Below are 25,830 nucleotides of genomic sequence, written 5' to 3' on the forward strand. Positions count from 1 at the left end.
AGGGGAAATCTAGTGAAGAAATACATGGTGGGGGTAAATAGCAAGCAAAGGCTGATTTGTTTCCTGATGGGCCTCTGGGATATTCTATAAGTAGGGTACTTATTCTAAATTGCATATTCTGAGCATCTATTTGAACCTATATGACAGCCATGAAACTTAGTCAGCTCTCCAAGGGACCATTTGAGCTGAGGTTGACCTAGACCAGGGCCCCATTTTGTGAGGATCCTCTAGATTCTAGAAGACTTCCCCCTTCTTCTCCCCACCACTGCCCAAATTATAGGCAACTTCAACATTTTTTTGGGAGATGATACAACTGAACTGAATGTGATAGGATATTATTTAGTATGACATTTGCCAACCAGTACTTGACTCTAAGTTAGACTCTGGGTTCTTCTCAGTGTCGTGGGAGTCTCAAGGCAACACATAATTTGAGATATGGAAAGAACTTCAATGGTCATCTAGTCGAACTCATCTATGAAAAGAACCCCTATACCTAACAAGTGGGTATCCAGACAGGCCATTCCATTTTTGGTTAGTCCTAAATGTTAGGAAATTTTTACTGATACCAATTCCAAATTGGCCACTTTACAATTTCTGCCTGTTGCTCCTCAATAGCTACCTTAGAGTCAAAGAGAACAAATCTAATCCCCTCCCTCCAATGTCAGCCTTTCTAATACTTGAAGATGGTGATGATGTTCCCTGTGAATCTCCTCTAGACTTCACACACCATCTTGGATGCCATCCTTTGGAAGCTCTCTAGCTTATCAACCTCCATCTTAAAGTACGGTGACCAGAAATGAACAGAATATTCCAGATAAGGTCTGATGAGGAAAGTTTGTAGTGAGACTACTATGGCACCTCCCTGTTGCTGGCAGCTATATCCCTCTTCATGTAGCTCAAAATCATAACAACTTTTCTGACTGCCCCATAACACTACTGAATCATATTGAGTTTTCCACTAAAAACCTCAGATTTTTTTTTTTTTAGCACATTTCGGGTCTATCCCTGTTTCATACCTGTGAAGATGACTTTTTTATGTACCCAAGTTCAAGACTACATTTATCCCTATTTAAGTTCATCTTAAGAGCTTCAGTCCAGTGCTCTAGCCTGGAGATATCAAATTCAAATCCTGCTGCCATGAAGGGGTCCTCAAAACCTCAGGGCTAAGTGAGAAATACTTTACAAAATAAATACAAATACAATATGACTTTGAGTCACCTGCACATTTGATGACGCTGCCATTTGTGCTTATACAAGTCATTGATAAAGCATATTAAATTATATAGGGCCAAGCTAAGGTCCCCGGGTACCCTACTAGAGACCCACCATTGATATAAAACAATTAATGACTACTCTTTGAGTCTGGCCACCTGTAAGATCTGAATCCATCTGATTTGTTAGCACCTAATCCATATTTCTCCATCTCCTCTGCAAGAAGAGTATGAGATACTTTATCAAAAGCTTAGCCAGAATCTAGGTAAATTATATCCATGTCATTTCCAGCCTTTTATTAGTATAGTAAGTCTATCAGAAAATGAAATTACATTTGTCTGGAATGACCTGATCTTACCAAAACCATGCTGGCCCCTTGTGATCCTTGGTTCTCTGTCTAGATATGCCCCCAACCATCTCTTTAATGATCCATTCTAGGATTTTCCTAGCAATCAAAATCAATTGGCCTATAGTTTGCAGACTCTATTTTGCTTCCTTTTTTTTAAACTTGTACTTTTACTGTTCTCCAGTAAAACATTTTACATTATCTTTCCAATATCACTGGCAGTGACTGAATAATCACATTCCCCATTTCTCTCAGGATCCAGTTTGTTTTTCATCTGGGTCAGGCAACTTGAATTCATTAGAAGCAGTTGGGTGCTCATTTTAACTATCTTCTTATTTATCTTGTGTACCAACTACCTGTCGGTCATTTTGATTCTGTCATTTCTAGTTTAGAGGTTATTTTTCTTAATACAGAAAATAAAAAGAAAACAGTAATTGAGCAGTACAGTTTCCTCTTTGTTATAAGTTATCATCATCCTGTCCACCCTAAATAAATATCTTATCCTTTTTGTGAGACTCCAATTTCTTGCAAGAGAGCTAAAATTCCCCTTTTTGATGTTTTTACTAGTCTCAGTTCATTCTGAATTTCAGTATTCCTGATAATATTTTAATATAACAATATTGTTTTTTTCAGTTGTGTCTGACTTTGGGCCTTTGTTTCTGGGAGAAATTGTTATTGTTCAATCATTTTAGTTGTGTCCAGCTCTTTGTGACCCTATCTGGGGTTTTCTTGGCAAAGATATTAAAGAGATTTGCCATTTCCTTCTCCAGCTGATTTTACAGATGAGGAAACTGAGGCAAATAGTATTAAATGACTTGCCCAAGGTCACACAGCTTTTAAGTGTCTGAGTTTAGATCTGAACTCAGTTCTTCCTGACTCTAGGCCTGGTGCTCTATACACTATGCCACCTAGATGCTTGTTATATATAAAACAATGCTCTTATGCTCATCTTTTGTTACACTGTCTTGATTCCACCTTCTATACATTTCTTTTAAGTTGGTTTATGAATTCCCTGTTTACTTTCATCAGTCTCTTCAAACACGTCTCATTTCCCCCTTCCTCATTGGAGTTGTTTCCCTTTGTGTCTTTATATTTTCATTTTTGAGCATCACACATTCCCCCTGGCCTGGCATTTTAATCCTCAAGCATTTTACTCCATAGAATACTACCTATTTTGCCTCTGAATCCTTTGAAATTTGCTTTCCCCAAATCTAAGATGAATGCCCAGATTCCCTCTCCTTTATCACAAACATTAGCATGGAGCAGGTCACTTCCCCCTAAGGAGTAGATCATATCTTTTCTACCTCAGAAACCAATTGTTCCCTGTTAGTGAGAATCAGATTCAGAATAGAATTTCTTCTTGTTAGTTTCTTTACCTTTTGAAGGATGAAATTATCACTAAATCAAATAAAAAGGTAGCAGCTGTTTTGACTTTGGAAGAGAGTAAAAGTCTTGCTAACTGAAGTTATATTATTAGTTATATATGTTATATTATTACTATTATTATATAACATAGTATATGTTATATTATTAGTTATATATGACCACTATATCATGCCTCTGTTCCAGGTTTGTGACTTGTTTCACAAAATCTTCATCTATTCCTTCTCTCTGTTCAGGTGGTCTATAGTACACACCAATTGCAAAATCATCTCTATTTCTTCTTCTCTTCCTCTCCGTCCCTCTAGTGCTTGGATTACCTTAACACAAATATACTTTCTAACTATACAATGCTAAACTAGCTCTCTGTTTACTGACTGTGCTTAGCTTATCTATTTATGCATAATATATATGACCCCATGAGGTCAAATTTGTCTCTTCGCCTTAGGACTTTTCTCTTGTATGTTGCCTAATTTTGGGGGATTTATGTATAGCTATTTGAGGTCATGGGTTTTCCTACTGACTCCTTTAAAAACGTCTCCTGTGTGTCCTAGATATCTTACCTGCTAGTTTTTTTCTTCCTTCTTTGAAATTACCCTCTATAAGTATCTCATTTGGGGTATATAGCCAGTCTTCCCTCCTTCATCCTTTCCAGTTTAAGGACCTTTTGTTTAGATATGCAAGATAGCTGCCAAATACAATCTTACCAGGAAATCCAAAATTTTTTTTTTACATTTTATAAAAGATTTATGTCTATTTACCTCAAAAAGGATTTGAACTGGTTATTTCTTATTGTCACATTCATACTCTTGATTAATTAACTATAGTTAGTTAAGCAGGGTGTTTGTCATACTTTGCCATACACACATACATTCTCTCTCTCTCTCTCAGAACTGTTAAGGAAATATTTCATGTTTTTGGTTAGAGAAAATAGATCCAAAATAAGTTCATGAGGCAATAATAAAAATAAGATGAGCAATGAATAACAAAACATTTTTATGGTTATAGAAAACCCCCAACCCACCAAATGATATGTTGATTGGGAGTAATACCAAACAAGGCCGGACCTCAGTGAATGAAAAGTAATATGACATGTTAATATGTATCTAGGTTGCATGATGGAAAGAGTTAATAGAATTCTGGATCTGCAGTCAGGAAGGCCTAAGTTCAAATCCAGCCTCAGACACTTACTAATTATGTGATTTGGGATAAGTCACTTAACATCCCTCAGCATCAGTTTCCTCATCTATAAAATGGGAGTAATATTAGCACCTACATTGTAAGGCTGCTACAATGCTATCTCATTATCTCAAATGATTTAATGTGTGTAAAGTTCTGTTCAAACCTCAGAGTGCTATATCAATGGTAGTTATCATCATCATCATCATTATCTTTAATGCTTATGTTTATATTTGGGACAACGGGATTTAGACATGCTGACACAAGCTTTACCTAGATGGGCTGGGGGCAGTTTGGGGTGGTAGCAGGAAAGAAAAAAGGGTTGGTGATGGCCTAAGTTCCTTCCTTCCCTCATTTATTCATTCATATTGAACAAATTCATACTATGGATAAGTATATGAGGGGATAAAAAGAAGCTTAGAAATGTTGCCAGCTCTTTGGGAGGCACACATAGGATGAACATGACTTGTTAACAGGAAAAGATAATTAACATTATGATACATTAAGGGCCAAAGGAATAGACAGGAAATGAATGGTGAAAGGAAGATGGAATCACAGGATCTGGTGTCAGAGGGAAGCTTAGAATGTAGAATATGGAGCATTAGACTTGGAAGGGACTATAGACCTCATCTGGTCTAATCCTTCATTTTACAAAGGAGGAAAATGGGGCCCAGAATGGTTAAATGACTTGCCCAAGGTCATACATTTAATAGAGCAGGGATTTCAATCCTAGGTCCTCTGACTACAAATTCAATGGCTTCCCCCCTCTCCCCAATTAAACTAGGCTGAGGGTTGTTGGTTTCTGGGATAAAAACTGGATTAAAAAAACCCCAAACATTAAGTGATATTGAATAAAATGGGCCAACACGTGCCTTCTTTACTTAGATTTCTGTTCTGGGTTATGTTTCTAGAAAAAGAAAGTACAAGTCAGGACAATGTTGTGGGAAGACCCCAGGAAGCTATTGAATCTGACTTTAGGTAGTTGCTGGCATAGCAGTGTTGATAGGTAACCAAGGCTCTATGTAGTTTATTTGTACATTTCTTTTGCATGTTGTCTCCCCCATTAGACTGTGAGCTCCTTGAGGGAAAAGACTGTCTTTTAACCTTTCTTTGTATCCCCAGTGCAGAGTGTGATGTCTACCCCATAGTAAATGCTTATTTATTGATTGACAAGGGCCTAGGCATTATTTTCTTAGTAACCATAAAAGCTGGTTAAAAATGCTATGGTTTAGAGTAGAAATGGAAGTTAAACTATGAAATGAAAATGGAGATGGATTTAAAAGTTTGTTTTGTATGTCAAACTGTGCCAACCTAAAAATGAGCAGTGGAACTTGGACCTGTATGTGAACAGTTTGCTCCCTGAGAGCCCTCCTTACCAGGACATGGTACTTGTACATCTTTATTGGAATTTTGTATGGACTCTCTTGGAGAGAAGGTGGGTGGGAGGAGAGAACCAAAAGAAAAACTAAGGAAAATGGACACCATTACAGGGTTTTGGTGCTTAGAGGAGAATTTAGCACTATCAAAATTAGAGCACTATAACTTTTGATCAGAAAAGTTAGATAACAAAGAGAATCATTCTTTTCCATTTGGTTCCTACCTAGAAAATAATTATAATGACAACTGTAGGTCATGCAGATGGGATACAACCTATGATTTTTCTGATTTTGGATGGTCTTGGAATATTTCCATGAGGATATTAACATAAATGGCAGCTTTAAATCATGTTAGCACCTTTTTTTTCCCCTGAGGGTAAATGGATGTTTGTGCTGGATTCAGATCGCAGTCTTTTTATGATTCAAATTCCAACGAATGTCAAAGGGAATTTTCTCTGGGGTCAGGGTGAAATGAGTAAGGTGAAGTTGCAAACGTATCTCAAACAGACTTGAGTCCCTGTTGTTTTACAACATACAACCAATGTAGGATTTTGTGATTTTTTTGAGGAAATGAAATTTCCCCAAGGGTTTCCTTAAATATTTGAACCACCTGGGGACGCCCTATTTATCTAACAGGACTGAAAGCAGAAAATGTCAGCTGTGAAGACTGCTTTTAGCTAACATTTTAAATTTTTGACTAGCTAGTCTCATGTTTGGAAATTGCTGTTTTACCTGTGAGTGCATGTACACAGAAAAAGTCAGAATGAGGCAAAGCTATGAGTTTCACAGCACAAGTTCTACTTACCCCACTGTGATGTCAAAGATATTGCTTCCAACAGAGCTGGACACTGCCATATCCCCAAGTCCTTTTCTGGCCACTATGACACTGGTAATGAGGTCAGGGATAGAAGTCCCAGCAGCCAAGATGGTGAGCCCCATTATTTCTTCACTAATACCAATTGTTTCTCCAACCTAAATGTGATAATAATAATAATAATAATAATAATAAACAGTTTACATTTGAATGATGTCTTATGGTTTATCTCCTCATTGCCAAGGCTAGAAAGAGAAGAAAGGCCAACTGTGCCCTCAGTATGAAACTCAGTAACAAGAAGGAACGTTTTGTGGAAAGCTTGATCACCATGGCATAACTTAAAGAGTTATAGTTAATAACTCAAAACCCATCATTTTATGTATAATCTCTCTGAGATTGGGGATGTATATCAAATGTCTGTAATGTTTGTAAGGGCAATGAAGAGACATGTGGTGGGTTTGGAAGTTTGTAACTCATCACTAATGAACAATTACTAAGAAATACAGCATAAATGATGGAATTGAAAACATATATGAGGAACAACGATGGACTGTGCTGAGAATGACAGACAGCCTGTGTGCTCTAGTGGTATTCTAGTGATACCAGGAGAAAATGAGGAAAATTCCCATCACATCAGGTAGTGAACTTATGAAAGGACATGGACAAAAGGCACAAAGGATGGAAAGGAATGGAAGAGTTGGAATTTATATCATTTGAGAGAATGCTCTATAATAAAATGTTTAATAACTGGCTCTCCATCTCCACCTTCCCTGCAAAAAATATTCACAACACACTTTTAAATCTGCCTTACTGACATTTTCTTATTTATTTATTTTTTGCTTTTTGGAGGGCAATTGGGATTAAGTGACTTGCCCAAGGTGACATGGCTAGTTTTGTGTTAAGTGTCTGAGGCCAGATTTGAACTCAGTTTCTCCTGACTCCAGGGCCAGTGATCTATTCACTGCATCACGTAGCCACCCCTTTACTGACATTTTCTCCATCGCTTTTTTAAGTTTAGACAATCAACAACAACAATAGCAAAAAAAACCAATAGTGTTTTCTATCCTGAGCTAGCATGAATTGCCTCCAGCACACTCTTGGAATACTCCCATTGATTAGATCACAGATCCACTTGAATACTGAGCATTTTATGGTTTATGATGCATCATCTCATTTGATCCTCACAGAAACTCTGAGGAGTAGTCATTGTATATTACTACCCCAATTTTACAAGTGAAGACTAAAATCTGCCCACCAAAGTATATGAGAATTGAGAATAATCTCAATTAAGGTAGGACTACAATAAGTGAAATGAAATTGAGTATATTAATAATTGTTATTAAGACTGGTGCAAAAGGAGTTCTGGCTCAGACTTTTTTTTGCCACCACTAAGATAAGAAGACATTGTCCCAGTCTTTATTTTGGGCTTCTAGAAATTGGTTCTTGGAAGGTGGAGGGTCACAATATCTGCAGAATCAAGACTGGGAAAGAAACCAGGGCCCCTATGTTTACCAGCTGGCAGATATCCTTATCTTTTACCTTCTGCTACTTGTTTCCAGACATTTATACCCTCATCTTCCCCTCCTGCTTTCTTTAAATTTCCATTTTCTATGCTGCTTAAATATTTTCATTTTATTTAAGGCTAGTGAAACTGATGCTTTGGGCTTTCTGACCTTCCCCCCCCCCCCCAGATGAGCCTGTGCTCTGAGCACGATAAAACCCTGAAGATAATTGTCTCTGCATCATTGATTTGGTGATTGATAGCAGTACCTAATCAATGAAACCTTGGGTAATTTTAATTTCCAAGGAGACAATAAGATTTGGAAATGTGCACATAAGCTCTGTGCCACTCAGATGTGCTATTTGATGGGAAAGAAAGATGGTTAGAGTTATATCTGAAAGACACCTTAAAGATCATTTAGACCACTTTGTAGATTTTTTTTATAGGTAAGGAAACTGAGGCCCAGAAAGTTTAAGTGACTTAGGCAGAGATGGCAAGTGGTGAGATAGTGAGCAAGGTTTTGAACCTAGGTCCTTTGATTCTAAATCAGTGCTTTCCCCTCTATACCATGAAAGGATCTCAGAGAGATTATCTCTAAAATTATGGCATTGAGTTAATTAGTTATAACTCATTAGGTAAATCTGTGAGAATTGTCCTTTTCAAATGAATTTGCCCAAGTCTATATACCTAGTGGATGGCAGAGATTCAAATCTATGTACTTCGAGGCCACATCTTTGCTTTTCCACTCCTTGAGAGCAGGGATTGTTTTTTTTTTAAACTTTCTTTGTATCCCTAGTACTTAGCTCAGTGTCTGGCACATAGTAGGCACTTAACAAATAATTGTTGACTTGACTTGACAAGCAAGAACATATAAAGCTATACACATTTCATATGGTGAGTCACTTGAGGACAATCTTTTTAGATTTGTGAGGTTTCTTTGGTGTAGGGGACTCCCAGGTGAGGCCATTCATTCTTTCAATGCAGGCCAGCACCTCCTATGAAACTTATAGTTTTAGGTGAGTTGTTTGGATCACTGAGAGGTTTAGTGACCTGCTCATGGTCACACAGCTAGTATGTGACAGAATCAGGATTTGAACCCAGGTCCTCTTGGCTTTGAGGCCAACTCTTTATCCATTACGGTCATGTTGCCTCTACTTCAGACCCAACAGATTGGGAAAACTCAAATGTTTGAAAGTTTTCCAACAAAAAAAGAGGTGTTATTGAGATTAATACAACTTCTTCTTCTGTGTTCCAAAAGACAAAGCAGAGAAAACAGTTTCAGAATCTCAAAATTAGAAGCGACCTCAGAGTGGTCTCTTCTAAACCTTGGACAAGGATTCTCTCTATTATCCCCTTAAAGTGGTCGTTAAATACTCCATATGGAGAATATGGGAATATGCCATCTCCCAACACAACCTTTTCCATTTTTGGATAGCTATTGCTCTGAGGTTCTTTTTTTTATGTTTCTATTTCAAGCTTATTAGCTTTGGCACATATTTCTTTTTTCAAATGCTTTATTAACTTCTGATTTACATCATTCATTTCCACCAGATTTTGAGTTACAAATTTTTCCCCATTTCTCCCCTACCCACTGCACCAAAATAGCAGTCCCACAGGATATCCCCTCCTCCAATCTGCTCTCTCCCATATCTTCTCCCATACCCCCTTCGACTTTCCAGTAGGACATGGTGGATCTCTATGTCCCAGTGCCTGTATATCTTATTTCCCAATTCCATGTAAAATAGTATTAATAATAGTTATATATATATATATATATTTAAACATTTGATTTTAAAACTTTGAATTCTAGATTCATTCCCTTCTTCCCTTGTCACCCATCCTTACTGAGAAGATAAGCAATTCAGTATAGGTTGTACATGTGTGGCTAATGTAAAACAATAACATAGTAGATATATTATAAAAGACTGACTATATTTCCCTCCCTCCTATCCCACCTCCCACTTGTTCTATTCTCTACTTTGATCCCATCCCATTTCAAAAGTGGGTGCTTCCAACTTCCCTCCCCCATAGCCTTCCCTCCCTTCCATCATCCCCCCTCTCATTCCCTTCCCCCCTACTCTCCTGGAGGGTGAGATACCCTATTTAGTATGTATGTCATTCCCTCCCCCAGCCAAATTCAATGAATATAAGGTTGACCTATTCCCTTTTGCCTTCCTATTCTTCCCCTCCACTGTAACCATTTCCCTTGCCTCTTCTATATGAGATCGTTTACCCCATTCTGTCTCTCCCCATCTCCTCTCATTATATTCCTCTCTCATCTCTTAATTTCACCTTTTAAGTATCATCCCTTCCTATTAAATTGGTCCTGTGCCCTCTATCTATGTATACGTGTAAACATATATATACACATTCACATATATAAACATATATTCACACATTCAAGCCCATATACCCTCCGATATAGACACACACACATATATATATATATGTATATTTCTATTCCCTTCAACTATTTTCATCTCTAGTTTTTTCATCAAGAATGCTTCAAAGTCCTCTATTCCACTGAATGACCATATTTTCCCCTGAAACACGATACTCAGTTTTGCTGGGTATTGTTTTTAATCTTGTTTTTTTTAAATTTTATATATTTATTTTTTAAAGGCTGACATATATTTAGACAATTTAAATATAGTTCCAACAGAAGTACTCCAAGAAAAGCATCAATGGTCTCTTAATGTATTCTCACATTCAGACACTCTCTGGGATCATCCGAGTTCTGTGATTTTTTAAAAAAAGACTTTAATGGTACACATCTTTCTTATCTGCAATGTAATCTACAATCTCTTGTGGACACATTAACTTTTCAGCATCTGTGTCAGGAATTTCAAACCCAAATTCATCTTCCATGGCCATTATAATTTCTACTTGGTCCAAACTATCCAAGCCCAGGTCTTTCATAAAGTGGGAAGATACTGAGAACTTTTCTGGATCAATCTTATCATACAGTTTCAAGACATAGAGGACACGGTCCGTAATGCTCTCCAGTGTCAGAGGGGGCAAGTCACTATATTGGTGGCTCAACTGTAGGAATATCCCTGAAACTGGCATGTGTGCAGGGGCAGGGACCACTGCTACTGTCCTCCTCTGCCCCACCACCATGCATGGGACCGAGCCGAGCAGACGGACCAGGGCGAGCACGGGGACCTGGGGCCAGGACGGCAAGGCCATGGGCAGGTGGCAGACATAGGCTGAGAGGACACAAGCTGCCATGGCTACGCCAACCCAGAGTGCCTTTAATCTTGTTTTTAATCCCAGATCCTTTGACCTCCGGAATATCATATTCCAAGCCCTTCAATCTCTCATTGTGGAAGCTGTCAGATCCTGAGTGATCCTGATTGTGATTCCACAATATTGAAATTGTTTCTTCCTGGCTGCTTGTAATATTTTCTCCTTGATCTGGGAATTTCAGAACCTGGCTATAATATTCCTAGGAGTTTTATTTTTGGGATCTTTTTCTGGACATGATCTTTCAACCTCTATTTTGCCCTCTGGTTCTAAAACATCAGGGCAATTTTCCTTGAGAATTTCTTGAAGGATGATTTCTAGGTTCTTTCTTTGATCATGGCTTTCAGGTAGTCCAATAATTTTTAAATTATCTCTCCTGGATCTATTTTCCAGATCAGTGGTTTTTCCAATGAGATATTTCATATTGTCTTCTATTCTTTCATTTGTTTGGATCTGCTTAACAGCATCTTGATTTCTCATAAAGTGATAAGCTTCCATTTGCTCCAATATAATTCTGAAGGAATGATTCTCCTCAGTGAACTTTTGAGATTCTTTTTGCATCTGGCAAATTTGGCTTTTTAAGGCATTCTTCTCCTCATTGACTTTTTAACCCTCTTTTGCCATTTGAGTCAGTCTATTTTTTAAGGTAGTATTTTCCTCAGTCAGGCTGTTGACTCTCATTTCATAATTTTCTTGCATTGTTCTCATTTCTCTTCCCAATTTTTCCTCCACTTCTCTTACCTGCTTCTTAAGGTCCTCTATGGCCTGTAATCAGCTCGTATTTTTCTTGGAAGTTTTTGGTGCAGGAGTTCTGATTTCACTGTCTTCCTCCTGTTCCATGCTTTGATCCTTTTTGTCCCCAAAATAGGAGTCTAATGTTGGATTGTTTTGCTTGGTTTGCTTCCTTTGCCTGGTCATGTTGCCACTCAATTACTTGACTTTTGGGCTTTTTGCCACAGTAGGACTCTGCTACCAGACAGGGGAACTTCATTCCAAATGTTGGGGCTTTCTCACCTGCTGGAGGTATTAGTTGGGTGCCCTCTCTGAAGCCTCCACATGCTCTGGCAAGCTGGTCACACACCCCAGGACCTCCAGCCTAGACTGCAATCCAGATCCAAGCAGGTTAAAGCAAGAGCGATTACCCCTCAGACTGGTGCTTGGTCCCCCTACACTCTGCAGGCCAGGAGCTGAAGCTGCTATGTTGTGGCGGCTTGCCCTGGGGGCAAAAGCTGAGGCACTCCCAACTACTGGGTCCCAAAGTCCACACTGCACTGACCTCTCACTTTGTCCTTAGCATCTATGTGTTGATAATTCTGGACTACCACAGCTGCTGGTGATCTGGAGTCCCTCCAGCTGGTGGTTGGTCAGGCCCACCCTGGGGCTAAAACCTCTGGTTCACATGGGGCTGGGCTCGGCTCCTAGAGTGCTGTGCTGGCTGATTCCTGCTGGCCTGCCAGGCTGTCCTCAGTGGGAGGTTAGCTTCTCTGTGTCATTTTGTGGGTTCTGTATCTCCAAAGTTTGTTCAGAGTCCCCTTTTACATGAATTGAAGGTGGTATGTGCTCTGAGGTTCTTTACAGAGAATCTAAATCTGTCTCTTTGAGATAAGTAATACAAATATAATATTAGTCTGAAACTTTCAGTAACATTAATAAAAGTTCTGTGGGAAGCTTCTTCTTATGATATCAACTGCAAAAGCTGAGGGGTGTGCCTCAAATATTACTAATTTCTTTGAATGATTCCTTATAAAGCAATCTTTTATGTATTTACCTAACCCTTTCTTGATTTTTCATATATATATATATATAATGTGTATATATATATATATATATATATATATAAAATCTGGAAATATTTTTTAGAATTGAAATAATATTTTATTTCTTCCTCAGGCACATGTAAAGACAATTTTTAACATTCATTTTTTTAAAAATTTGAGTTCCAAATTTTCTCTCTCCTTCCTTAGTATCTCCCTTCTCTGAGACAGTAAGCAATTTGATATAGGTTTTACATGTTCAAACATGCAAAACACAATACAATATTAGTCATGTTATGAAAGAAGACATAGACCCAAAGGAAAAAAAACCCCAAAATACAGAAAATGAAAAATAGTATGCTTCAGTCCGTATTCAGATTCTATCAGTGCTTTCTCTGGAGGTGGATAGCATTTTTCATCATGAGTCCTTTGGAATTGTCTTGGATCATTGTATTGCTAAGTCATTCTCAGTTGATCATTGTATAGTATTGCTTTTACTATATACAGTGTTCTGGTTCTGCTCACTTCACTTTGCATCACTTCATATGTCTTTCCAGGTTTTTTGAATTTTTATTTTTATTTTATTTTTTTGCTTTTTGGAGGACAATTGGGGTTAAGTGACTTGCCCAAGATCACATGGCTAGTTTTTTGTGTTAAGTGTCTGAGGCTGAATTTGAACTCAGGTCCTCCTAACTCCAGGGCCAGGGCTTTATTCACTGTGCCACCTAGCTGCCCCTTTTTTGAATTTTCAGATATCTTCAACCTACACTCATATAAATACTTCAGCGTTTCCTCTTCGTCTACTGCATCTACCATGCCCCATCTCCTCATCATAAGGCCTCACTCTAGCCCTAGCAGTCATACATTAGAAGTACCCTCTGCCCCTTCAGTGAATATTTCACTTAGAATTTCCATTTAAGGAGGGTGCCCAACTAGTCATATATTATTCCTCTCCAAGCTGTTGCACAGTGATAAGAAGTTAGCTTGAACCCCCAAATCATATCTTTTAGGTAACAACATTTAAGGGAGCAGATAGATCTACTAGCCCAGTATTCCCTCTCTCTGAAGAGAGCAGAGTGGGAGCCTTCCTGCTTTCCATCCTATAAGGGAATAAAGTCTTCCTTGGAGAAGGATGGGAAGAGAAGAAGCTAGAGATATCTATTTTGCCTTCTTTTGAACCATACAATGATATTCCCATGTCATGGGGAATAGGGCAGCCCTTAATAAATTATTTGTACAGTGACAGATTTGTTTTATCTATTCTTGGTCATTTTAGTTGCTTTCCTTTTGACGTTTTCATCTACATATTTTCTTGAGGTGTGGTGACTTTCACTGCATGTAATATTTCAGGTGGAGAGAATAATTTATAGCTCACATTTTCAAGGTGCTTTACAAAGCTCTTTCTTCACAACCACCCCATGAAGTAAGGGCATAATAATATTTTCTATGGTGTTTTCAGTATCTTACTTAATGACTACCAGTGTTTTGTGGGCTGTTTTTGACTGAAGCAACATATTAGCACAATATCATCAAGTAATAGATTATAATCATTGATAGCTCTATTTCATGAGTCATATCTAATAGTTTAGACCCCATCCTTAAAAATACTTCATACCAGTAATCTTTATTTGCATTCCTTTAATTTCTGGCATTAAAATTAATTTGCCATTTTTCTGGCACTCTTACAACCTTATATTTAAAAACAGAATAAGGTTTTCATTTTGCTGTCCATAAGAATGCAATTACATCCACAAACTTGGGGCTTTTGCTAGGTATTCCCTCTTTCAAGATCACTTGTAAAACTTTTATTAGATTTCTTCACCCAAGGAATTACCCATTTATCTCTACCTTTTGGTTTATGATTCTAAAACTCAAGGACTAAATTTTATTCTGCTTGTGTCATTTCTTCTATCTTACACAAAGAAGATTCTCAATTGATGGTTGTTTCATGAAAAAATTAGATTGATTTTGGGCAAGTCAAAGTTTTTGATCTTGACTGGACTGAACTAGTGCTTTGAGAAAATAAATGAAGAAACCGAAGAAGTGTAGACCATTAGGCCTAGAAGGCACCCTTACGGAAAAGCTCCCTCCCTCATTTCACAGATGAGGAAAGTGGGACTTTTGAAGGTCAATATATTATTATCGTTTAATTGTTAAAAAAATAACATGCATTAATATAGTACCTTAAGATTTAAAATGACATATACAGACATCATCTGATTCTCACAATAACCTTATGAACCTTATCATGTATAATATATGACATATATAAATCCCTAATTTATATAAAAGTAATCTAAGTCTTAGATAAGGGGGAAAAATAACTTCCCAAAGGTTACACAGAATCACAGAATTTCAGAGCTGAAAGGGACTTCAATGGCCATCTAGTGTATACCATAGTTGAGAAAGAATACCGTAATCTGGCCCTTGAAAAACTTCTAATGTGGGAGTGGGGGGACACTTTACTTTCAGAGATGGTTGATTCTACTTTTGGATGGCTCTCTTTATTAGGAGGTTTTTCTTTATATCAAGGCTTAATTTATCTTTTTGTAACTTTTACCCCTTGTCCCTATTTCTTTCTGCCAGGGCCAAACAAACAAAAATGATTATTTTTCCTTATGACACCCCTTTAAATACTTGAAGATAGCTTTCATGTCTACCCCTACCTCTTCTCTACTGGTAGAACCAAAAAGCAGTTCTGATGACTAAATCGTGCTGTTCTTCCTTGTTTGGATCAAAGATCAACAATGGAAGAGGTAATGTAAAAATGCTATATTATGATGGGTGTTGTTGGTGGTGGTGATGGGGTGGCAAACAAGGTGTAAACTTTCCTGATTTTTAGAATTAATTTTGGCGCAGAGGACCCCTCACGGTCCTGGGTCCGGTTCCTGTAGGGCGCGGGCTCCCCAGACCACCCACCTGATGGAGGAAGGACCAAAAACCTCCTCAGGCCCCACCATTCCTACCCTTGTGGCTTACCTCACCAATGGTCACTCCTCCCTCAGTGTCTCCATATCTCCGGCTCCCTCCTCTCTCACTCCCTTCCAGCCAAATCTTCCCCCAAGTTCCCCAACAGCCCCTTCCTCAGGCCCAGGCCTTCATATCACCCTGGGTGGGTCTTCCCTCTCATAAGGGGGAGGATGGACCAGGACCAGGGTTGCATGGGAGCTGCCTAGATGGGCTTAGAAGCCTCTTTGAAGAATTGCCTTGCCCCCACCCTGGGGCTCTGATCCCAATCTGGGCCCCTGGAAGTCCTTACCCTGCTCCTGCCACTCCATCAGGGAGCCCCAGCATGGAGGAACATCTAGCTGTCATGCATGAAAAGCTGAGGCAGGAGCTCCCCAACTTATTTCTCTGCTCCCATGATTACAACCTCTACTCATCTGATGTGGAATTCATCAATGAGATCCTGAACATTCGAACCAAAGGCCGAATGTGGTACATTCTATCACTGACCCTCTGCAGATTCTTGGCCTGGAATTATTTTGCTCAGCTGCAGCTAGAGGTCCTGAAGTTGAGTCAACACCCTGAAGACTGGACGCTGCAGGCATGTTGGCGCCTTGTGGGTTTGCCTACCCATCTCCTTTTCTTGTGGTTCTACCGCCGGGATAAGGAAGAACTTTACCAGACATATGATGCCTATTCTACTTTTTACCTAAACTCTGAAGGCCTCATTTATTGTCATCGCCTGGATAAACTGGATAAACATCGCCCTCACATTCACCTCCAATGCCTGTCAAGAAGCTGCTGATGGGAGCCCTGGGAACCCTGGGCTTGGTAAAGACAGAAGCAGAAGCTACTTACATCTGTGTCCTAAGCCCTGAATGAGGATGAGGGGAACTTGGGCATAGGTCTGTGTTTGCTTTGGGGGAGCTACAGGCTGCACCGAACACATTATTATGCACAGGGGGATGGGATTGAGGGGAGTGGGGAGGCTATAGCAGGCCTAATCTCCTCATCCATCATACCTCCCCATCTTTTCTTTCCTACCCAATTTCCATCTCATGCTGTGTAATTTAACTTGTACATATTAAAACTAAGTGAGGATGTAAAAAAAAAAGAATTAATTTTCCCCCACTCATACAAATGGTGGTTTTTGCCACAGATTTTCATTCCTCATAAAAACAGTAATTCAACAAAAAGAAACTAAATATTGAATGAAATTTTAGAAGGGAGGTCAAACAAATATGTAAAGAATTCGAATAAGAGCAATATTTTCTACAAATGACTTTTGATGAACTAGATTATTTAAATTGCTTGTAATTTTGTAAAATCAGGGCTGATAAAGCTCCCATAAAGCCATTTGGTTCAGCCATCAATATTTCAGAACTAGAGAGTGTGTGTGTTTGTGTGTGTGTGCATGTGTGCACCTGTGTGTAGTTAAAGAAATTATTTTTATGCATCATTTGAAACTGAAACTTTTGTTTGCAAAATTAATTTCTTAGCTTTTTCACAATCATCAAGGCAGGGAAAAAACATTTCTGCAATCTGATCACTGTGGAGAGGAGAAAAGAGAAAGGAAAAGTTGGAAATTGGCTAGAGGTTGGGTTTTAAATATAACAGGCTTTGGAGATACTTATGTGGAAAATGCAAGGGACATGCTTTTTTTTGTACCTTTATTTTTTTTTTAAGCAATTGGGGTTAAGTAACTTCCTCAAGGTTACACAGCCAGTTATTTCTGGGTGTGGTGCTAAGTATCAGAGCCCCGGATTCAATCGCAGGTCATCCCAACTCTGGGGCCGGTGCTCTTTCTCACTGCGCCACCTGGCCGCCCCTAAGCAATTGGGGTTAAGTAACTTGCTCAAGGTTACATGGCCAGGTGTTTCTGGGTGGGTGCTAAGTGTCTGAGCCTGGATTCGATCCCAGGTCATCCCAACTGTGGGGCCAGTGCTCTTACTCATTGTGCTACCTGGCTGCCCCATGGGACATGCTTTTAAGAAAAGTCATTCTGCATTTAATAACCATGTGAATGGGAGTAATCTCTTTCCATTGGCTATGCAGCCGGAACAGTTTGCCTCTTTAAACTATGAGACTAGAGCAATACTGCTCTTCTTTCCCTTGATGTTCAGAAAGGTCCAAGGTCATCTACAGCATGGGCATCATGACCTGAACTGGTGGGATGGGAAAGGCTGATTTCCCCTTTCCTTCTTCTCATAATTCCAAGAAACAGGCTTGGTGTTTTGCTTTGTTTGGTTTCATGTGTCCTTTTCATTTCTAGGAACAGGTGGTAGAATCCCCAAGAGACCCACATTTGAGCCATGACAATCCTAGAGCCAGGATACCAGACTGGATGTGCAGCTAGCCACTCCAGCAAGGAAGCCCTGAGAAGCCAGATTGCCCTGGGACTAGAACCTATGGTGGGTTTTGGACTTGAAATTCAGTGAGACTGTGCTAAACTGTGAACCTAATCCTCTTCCTTTCTCAGGGTATAAAGAAGAGCGGGAAGGAATTATGCCTCTAGGTATTGGGGATAGGAATGTTTACAAGTTTTCTCTTGTTATAATTTGAAGTAAATATTCCTATATAAAAGCAAATCTGTCTATTAAGTGGTGAAATGGAATTGGAGTGCTTGGATAGCTACTATTGGGGAAACACTATTAGCAGGGACTGGTGCCAATGACAGGGAGTATGGACATCTCCCAACCACTTTAAAGGTAGAGTAGAACCCTGGGAGAGGGATGAAATGTAATATACCTGATTTTCAGGTAGTGGATGGGGGGGAGGTTTAAGAAGGGCAAGGTAGTTATTGTTAAACTACTAAACACCTAACTGGTTTCTGTGATTGATTATGAGAAAAAATAAAATATGCTTAGGTTTTCTTTGTGTCTTTGTTCACCACAAAAATATGACAAGCATTCCATTCATTTTGGAAGTGAGTAGTCTGAAAAGCATCTGTCAAAATGAATAATTTTTGAAAGGTATTTGCAAGAAATGTCTTCATGGGATTCTGGTAATAATGACTGTTATAAGAAAGAGGATTTCTTAAGAAGACTAATGATGCTTGCCAATGCAGAGGAAAATAAGACAGCTGAAGGCAAGTACAACTAGTAGTTAGAAGCCTAGTAGTAGTAATAAAAAAATTGAAAATTGCTTTTTTATCCTCTTGTTGGAGGGCTAGGTGCATCATGCTTAATACTAAGTGGATTTGCTGCAGTGCATTTTACTAATGTCATATTTTTCTTTAGCTTTTGGGTTTTTATTAAATTCCAATTGATCTGTTTTGAAGGGTTAAGACCTTGCCTTGAGATTATGTTAAGCAAAGGAAGCACATGTACATTTTAAAGTCTTCCACCTTTAAATACAAAAATCAAAGAAAGTTCTCAGGTTTTTTCCTCCTATGAGATATCTTGACAATTAGTTTCTCAATTCTTTCAGAATTGCACACCTTTCTTTGTGTTTTCTCTAGTTCCTCTTCCCAACTTCATTTTCTTAAGAGCCATTGAGACAACTTCATGCAGCACATTAAGTACTGAGACCCAAGGGGCTAAATGTGGCAGTTCCCCTGGCATTGATAATGAGAATAAATGCTTATAGTTCCATTTTGCTTCTATGTGTCATCCTCTTGCTTTAATCTCTAAGTACTCTTAGTATGATTTGGTTTAATGGAGTCTTATATGCAGTTTTCTGAAGACTCCTTTTCCCTTCTATTGTTCTCCACTCTTTTGTGAAATAAACACTGCTTTCTGTTCCCAATATTCCATCACTCTTCTCTGTAATGTTTTGACAATAAAGTTGTACTCTAAAGCAGTGTTGCCCTTGGTTTTTTTTTTTTATTTTTTATTTTTAAGCAATCAGGGTTAAGTAACTTGCTCAAGGTTACACGGCCAGTTATTTCTGGGTGTGGTGCTGAGTATCTGAGCCTGGGATTTGATCCAGGTCATCCCGACAGTGGAGCTGGTGCTCTTACTCGCTGAGCCACCTGGCCGCCCCTAAGCAATTGGGGTTAAGTAACTTGCTCAAGGTTACACGGCCAGGTGTTTCTGGGTGATTGCCCTTGGTTTTATGACTGTCTCCTTGTCAAGTATTGTGGGCCAAGGACTTTTATGGGTTCTTTTGGTTTCTTTGTTGTATTGACTCCTTTATATAATTTAAACTTTTACAAGAAATGGCAATAATCACCATCACTGTCTTTAGCTCTATCCATTTCTTGATAGCCTGATATAAATAAAAAAAAAAAGGACAGTTAAGAGCTTCTATAATTGCAAGAATATCTTAGCTTTATCCCATCTAATTTGATAAAATATCTATATATCAATATAGTAATGCCTTTGGCAAGTATGTACATGCATGTATGTGTGTGCATGTGTTTGTTTATGTACATGCATGTACCAAAGGTGTTTGCTACCATTGTGGGAGATGTCTATTCAAAGTACAAGTGGAAAAGGAATTCTCTGCAGATGTTTAGGCCCATGAGATGCTCCTGCCAATGTATGATATTATTTTAATTGCATGAAGTCTAAGAATACTACAGGGCTTCCTCAATGAGATTGTTGTTTTGTGTCTGAATCTTTGTGATCCTGTTTGGGGTTTTCTTAGCAAAGACACTTGAGTGGTTTGTCATTTCCTCCTCCAGCTCAATTTACAGATGAAGAAACTGAGGTGGACCAGCTTACATGACTTGACCAGGGTCACACAGCTAGGAAGTGTCTGAGGTCAGATTTGAATGAGATTATAGTCACTCAAAAATGATAGTCTTGACAATCTATACAAGAAGAGCAAAATGGATGAAAAATCTCACTGCCTAAACTGATACATAAGTGACAGGCAGTCTAGTGAGCTGGTTTTTCAGAATCTTATATTGGCATTGCAGGGGATCATATAAGGAGAACAAGGGATAACAGATGCGTAATCTGAGTGAAGATCCAGAGGAAGCTCACAGCATGTCATTTATATCCTCTCTGGGGGATTTATTGAGAGGAGATGGCCAAGAATGGCATGGGATGATAAGGTGTAGATGAGATGTAGTTTGCATTATTGGAGGGATAACCTACATTGATGGGATCCCAGAGCCAATCAAAGAAGGTAGTAACTTGCTTAGTAGAGGCAATCAGAAAGTAAGAACCTTATTGTGCTATAGAAGGATAAATGCTAGAGACATCAGAGAAGGTTGGCATTCTTTGGGAAGACTTCATAGAGGAGAACGATGGCTTTAGAGACAGCAGGACTTTGGAGGTTACCATGCTCTTTCTTGTAGGTGAAAGTGTAATTTGGCCATAAAGCATTTTATAAAAACAGTTGCTTATTAAAATAAAAACTGAACAGGAAGAAAAGTTTGGAATAAGAGATGTTATATAATATAAGTGAATCAAACTCAATTCCATTTTCAGACTGGGAATATATTTGTTTTGCCTTTTTTTTTTGAGGGCAATTGGGGTTAAGTGACTTGCTCAAGGTCACATGGCTAGTTTTTGTGTTAAGTGCCTGAGGCCGGATTTGAACTCAGGTCCTTCTGACTCCAGGGCCAGTGCTCTATTCACTACCCCACCTAGCTGCCCCCTGGGAATATATTTGAAGCATTAGAGTTCTATCTTCAGTGGTCTCATTAACAAGCAGGAATAGGGCATGAAGAGGCCTGAATTCTAGTCTGGATTTTGTGGCATCAGTTAGCTGTGTGACTTTGCATTAGTTTTCCTTTCTGGGTCTCAGTTTCCTCATCTGTTGAATGAGGCTGCTGGATTAGATGACCTCTAAGTCCCCTTGCTTCTTTAACATTCTATGTTGTTCAAGGTATGACCTTTTCCCCCTTTTTTTTAAAGTCAAGAACTGATTTGTATCTGAGTCATCTTTGACATCGCTTAGGCATATTCTTTTAAGTCTATCAGTTCCAATCCTTCACAGTTTGCCTCCAACCTTTTCTCAGATTTACTCACAGCTTCTGTCTCTGGTTTAAAAAAAAAGTCTTTTCTTTGTTAATAGTCAAGTGCTATACAAAGTGGAGTTATTAATATAATTATCATCTCTCACAAATTTACCTGTGACATTGAGCAGCAGAGTGACCTCCTTCCATCTAGAACAGATACAAGTAACATAACACATAACAGAGTATTCTAGAACATGTGTTTCTTTCACAAAATTAAATGTACCTAATTCCAGACCATGGGTTCTTAACATGGGTCCATAAAAGGCTCCATGGATGGATTTCCAGGTATCTATGAACTTAGATGGGAAAAATTATATCTTTATTTGTATTACCCTCTAACTCAGGGTTCCTAAGTTATTTTAGTGTTATGGACCCCTTGGCTATCTGGTGAAGCCTATAGGTCCCTTTTCAGAATAATGTTTTTAAATACATAAAATAAATCATATAGGACTACAAAGGAAACCAATTATGTTGAAATGCCATTATCAAAATATATGTTAAAAAAAGTCACAGACCCCAGGTTTAGAAACTCTGCTCTAGATAACATTCAAAATTTCCTTCTATTATAAACATGGAAAATAAACTTTATTTATGTTAAATGGAAAGTTCAACAAACTAGTCCAGAGGTGGGGAACCTGTGACCTTAAGTCCATGTGTGGCCTTTTAAATTCTTAAATGCAGCCTTTGGCCACGCTTAAGGATCTAGGAGGCCACATATGGCCTTCAGGTTGCAGGCAAATATAAGGAAAACTATGTAGTTTGTGCCATCCTATATCAATGAGGACTACCTCAGCATTTTAGACCCAGAAGCAGGAAATGGATGAAACTGTAGGTAATCAAAGGGGGTCTTACCTGATGTGCCCACCAGACCATCAAGTAAGAGAAAATGGCTATCCAGGTGATGGCTCCAAAAAATGTGATGGGAAAAAACTTCCTTGAGGACTGAAAGAAAAGAGGTGAAAGAGGGGAACAGTGAGCAATTTGAAAATCTGAGGTTGAGACATAGCCTGAAGGAATAAATATGTCAAGAATCCTAAGGGAATGACTGAAAAAAGGGGGGAAAAGAGTAGGAAAAGTCATATCCTTAAAATTTCTTTTCAATGAACAAAAATCTATTTTCTCTCCTTTCTACTCCCTTCTCCCTCAGTTGGGTGGAAAATAAAAGCAGAACCTTTCTAATTAATATGCATAGTCAAGGAAAATCAGTTTTGCAATTGACCATGTCCAAAAGAGAGATGTCTGAATCTATGCTCAGCTATCATAATGGCATATTTATGTTGTGTTTTACAGCTTACAAAGTATTTTTCTTAAACCAATCCTGTGGAGTAGGCAATATTATTATCCCCATTTTGTAGATGAGGAAATAGAGGTACAGAAAAATTGAATGATTTATCCAGAGTCACACAGTTAGGGAATGCTAAAGTTGGGATTGGTCTCCTGATTCCATTTATCCTACTCTTTCCTACCCTACTATGCCATGTTGCTTATCAAAAACACATCCATTTTCATTGAGGTATTACAGTTTATATGTCACAATAGAAAATGGACTGACTCTGGAAAGAAAATACCCTAGTGAGCCACCATATCTATTTTTTCAATTCCCAAAGCCCATCATAGGGTCACAAGTATGTGTCCTTTAAGCAAAGGCATATCTTTTCTTTTTTTAAAAATGTAAATTTTATTTTATTTTTTCCCAATTACATGCAAAGATAGTTTTCAACATTCATTGTTTATAAGGTTTTGAGTTCCAAATTTTTCTCCTTCCCTCTTTTTCTCCCATCTCCCCTCCCCAAGATGACAAACAATGTGATATAGGTTATACATATGCAATCAAAGGCATGTCTTTTCTAATGAAAAGTTGATTAATATCTGTATCAGACACAAATAGAACATTTTCCATTCATTTATCCAAACAAGATCAATGGTCTTTAATATGAAAGGTACACAATCTAGAGATACGTAAGATGATCTCTGGTGGTATAAGAAGAAAATATTAGAAATGAGAGAACAAGTCTTCATTGGGTTTGAAGTTACTTCCTTCCCCCTGCCTGAGTACAATGCAGGTTGTGGTAGATGATTAAGTACATTTGAGGTTCCCTGACCAGCAGGAAGTGAAACAGGTGGTTGTTCTCTGCCCAATCCTCATATGCTCCCATCCTCTCTCTCCATTTCCCATGCTAGAAGTACACCACCGGAACCCCCAGAGTACTCAGAATACTACAGGGATGGGAAAACCCTGCTTTCTCAAGGTGGGATGGTTGTGATGGGTGGTTTTTGTGCACTTACTCCCAACCCTTGGAAATCAAGAGGGTATAATGCTTGGACCTCTGGTTACATATTATAGGCAGAGATAATTTCTCTTTAAGATGGCAAAGAAGGTATCTTTTGGATTTTTGTCCATCTGTGGGAATAGAGACATAAAAAGCTCAACCTGTGGGGAACTGATATTCCTGAAGTTTTGAGGTATTACCAATATCCTACAGTCTGTCTTTCTGACCCATGATTGCTGCCCTGGAAAATGTGGAAGTAGAAGGGGAGCAGTGCCTAATTCTAGTAATAATATCCTTTTAAATCCTTTATTATTTTGTTCAGTTGTTTCAGTTGTGTCTGAAAACCCCATTTGGGGTTTTCTTGGCAAAGATACCAGAGCAGTTTGCCATTTCCTTCTCCAGGTCATTTTACAGATGAGGAATCTGAGGCAAATAGGGTTAAATGATTTTCCCACAGTCACACAACTAGTAAATATCTGAGGCCAGATTTGAATTCAAAAAGATGAATCTTCCTTATTCCAGGCTTGGCACTCTATCCATTGCACCACTTAGCTGCACAATCCTCTATTATTAAGTAATGTTACTGTTTTTCTATTTGATGGTCCATGAATTTTTCACTGTAGCCTGAATCATTGGACTGGACTTAGGCAGGCCTGATCCAGAACAGGCATGCAGGATACAACAGAGAAAGGCAGGCCTTGTTTCCTTTGGTGCAGGTACCAGATCTTTCCAGGGCCCTTGCATTCAAAGACGACAGATAAGATGTTTGCTCTTTGACTGACCAAAGGCATACTTTATGGAATATTGATGTGAAAAGGGCTCTTCATTGTCCCAAGTGGCCAGGCTGGCCCATGAAGGGAGATCTGCTTCCTGAGAATATGGACTGCACCCAGGCTTTCCTCTCCACACCCCAAAAGGAGAACAGGGGAAGTTTGAGCAGGTTTTGGAGAAGCTGCAGTAAATAGGATCTGAGGGAAGAAGGCACAACAGTGCCTATGGGGGATCCAGGATCAATCAGGCACAATCAGTAGCATTTAGTAAGAGGGAAGTGGTGGCAGCAGCTTCCACTGTTAGTATTCTTAGGGCTCAACGAGCCAAGCACAAGATGCTTCCTACCCATGGACCCATTGCATACCCTCCTACTATCGGGAAATTAGGGCTTTACCAGGTGTCTAATTAGCTGCCTTTCTACTTTATGCCTTTTTCCTACCTGGAACAGCAACCCTTAACACCTGGGATCTGACTTCTAGAGACAAATCCCCCTCCTCTCCAACAATAATAATGATAATAGTTAATATTTATATAGCACTTACTGTGCTCCAGGCACTGTGCTAAGCACTTTACAATTATTATCTTATTTGATCTTCACAACAACTCTGGGAGGTAGGTATTTATTATCCCCTTTTTACAGATGAGGAAACTGTGGCAAAAAGAGGTTAAGTGACTTGTCCAGGGTCACATAGCTAGTAAACATTGGTCTTCCTGACTTTGGGCCCAGTATTCTATCTACTTCACCACCTAGCTGCCCTTCCCCTCCAATCAGGGAAGATGGAAATTTATTGATTGAATTTCAACAAAAAAAAAATTTCAACGAAAACCTGTGCATGATTGGTGGATGGGACTGAAAAATGAGTTTCATGACTTAGTAAGCATAGCCAACATCTTTCATTTGCATTTATGTTTGTGTGTGAGTTAGGCAGTTAGGTGGCACAGTGGATAAAACTCTCAGCCTGGAGTCAGGAAAACCTGAGTTCAGATCTGACCTCAGATACTTATGTGCTATGTTACCCTGGGCAAGTCATTTAACTCTATGTGCCTCAGTTTCCTCATCTATAAAATGATCTAGAGAAAGAAATGGCAAACCACTCTAGTATTTGCCAAGGAAATCTCAA

The 25,830-nt window shown here is 38.9% G+C and overlaps 1 protein-coding gene and 2 pseudogenes across 3 annotated transcripts in view; 1 reads left to right on the forward strand and 2 right to left on the reverse strand.

Moving 5' to 3' along the window:
- SLC24A2 (solute carrier family 24 member 2) overlaps positions 1-25,830 on the reverse strand; it is a 330,161-nt gene that overhangs the window by 11,710 nt on the left and 292,621 nt on the right. For all 3 annotated transcript variants that reach the window (XM_069088075.1, XM_069088076.1, XM_069088074.1), the window contains 2 exons: positions 22,521-22,610; positions 6,299-6,465 (listed from right to left, as the gene is read on the reverse strand). In XM_069088075.1, the coding sequence (XP_068944176.1) occupies positions 6,299-6,465; positions 22,521-22,610 (257 nt within the window). The remainder of the gene's footprint in view (positions 1-6,298; positions 6,466-22,520; positions 22,611-25,830) is intronic.
- LOC138161229 (acyl carrier protein, mitochondrial pseudogene) lies at positions 10,382-11,054 on the reverse strand (annotated as a pseudogene).
- LOC138161230 (uncharacterized protein C6orf136 homolog pseudogene) lies at positions 15,745-16,829 on the forward strand (annotated as a pseudogene).

This window comes from Petaurus breviceps, unplaced genomic scaffold, assembly GCF_028583685.1.
Source record: "Petaurus breviceps papuanus isolate PSGF00001 unplaced genomic scaffold, PetGlider_PUasm1.0 184, whole genome shotgun sequence".
NCBI classification, from domain to species: domain Eukaryota; kingdom Metazoa; phylum Chordata; class Mammalia; order Diprotodontia; family Petauridae; genus Petaurus; species Petaurus breviceps.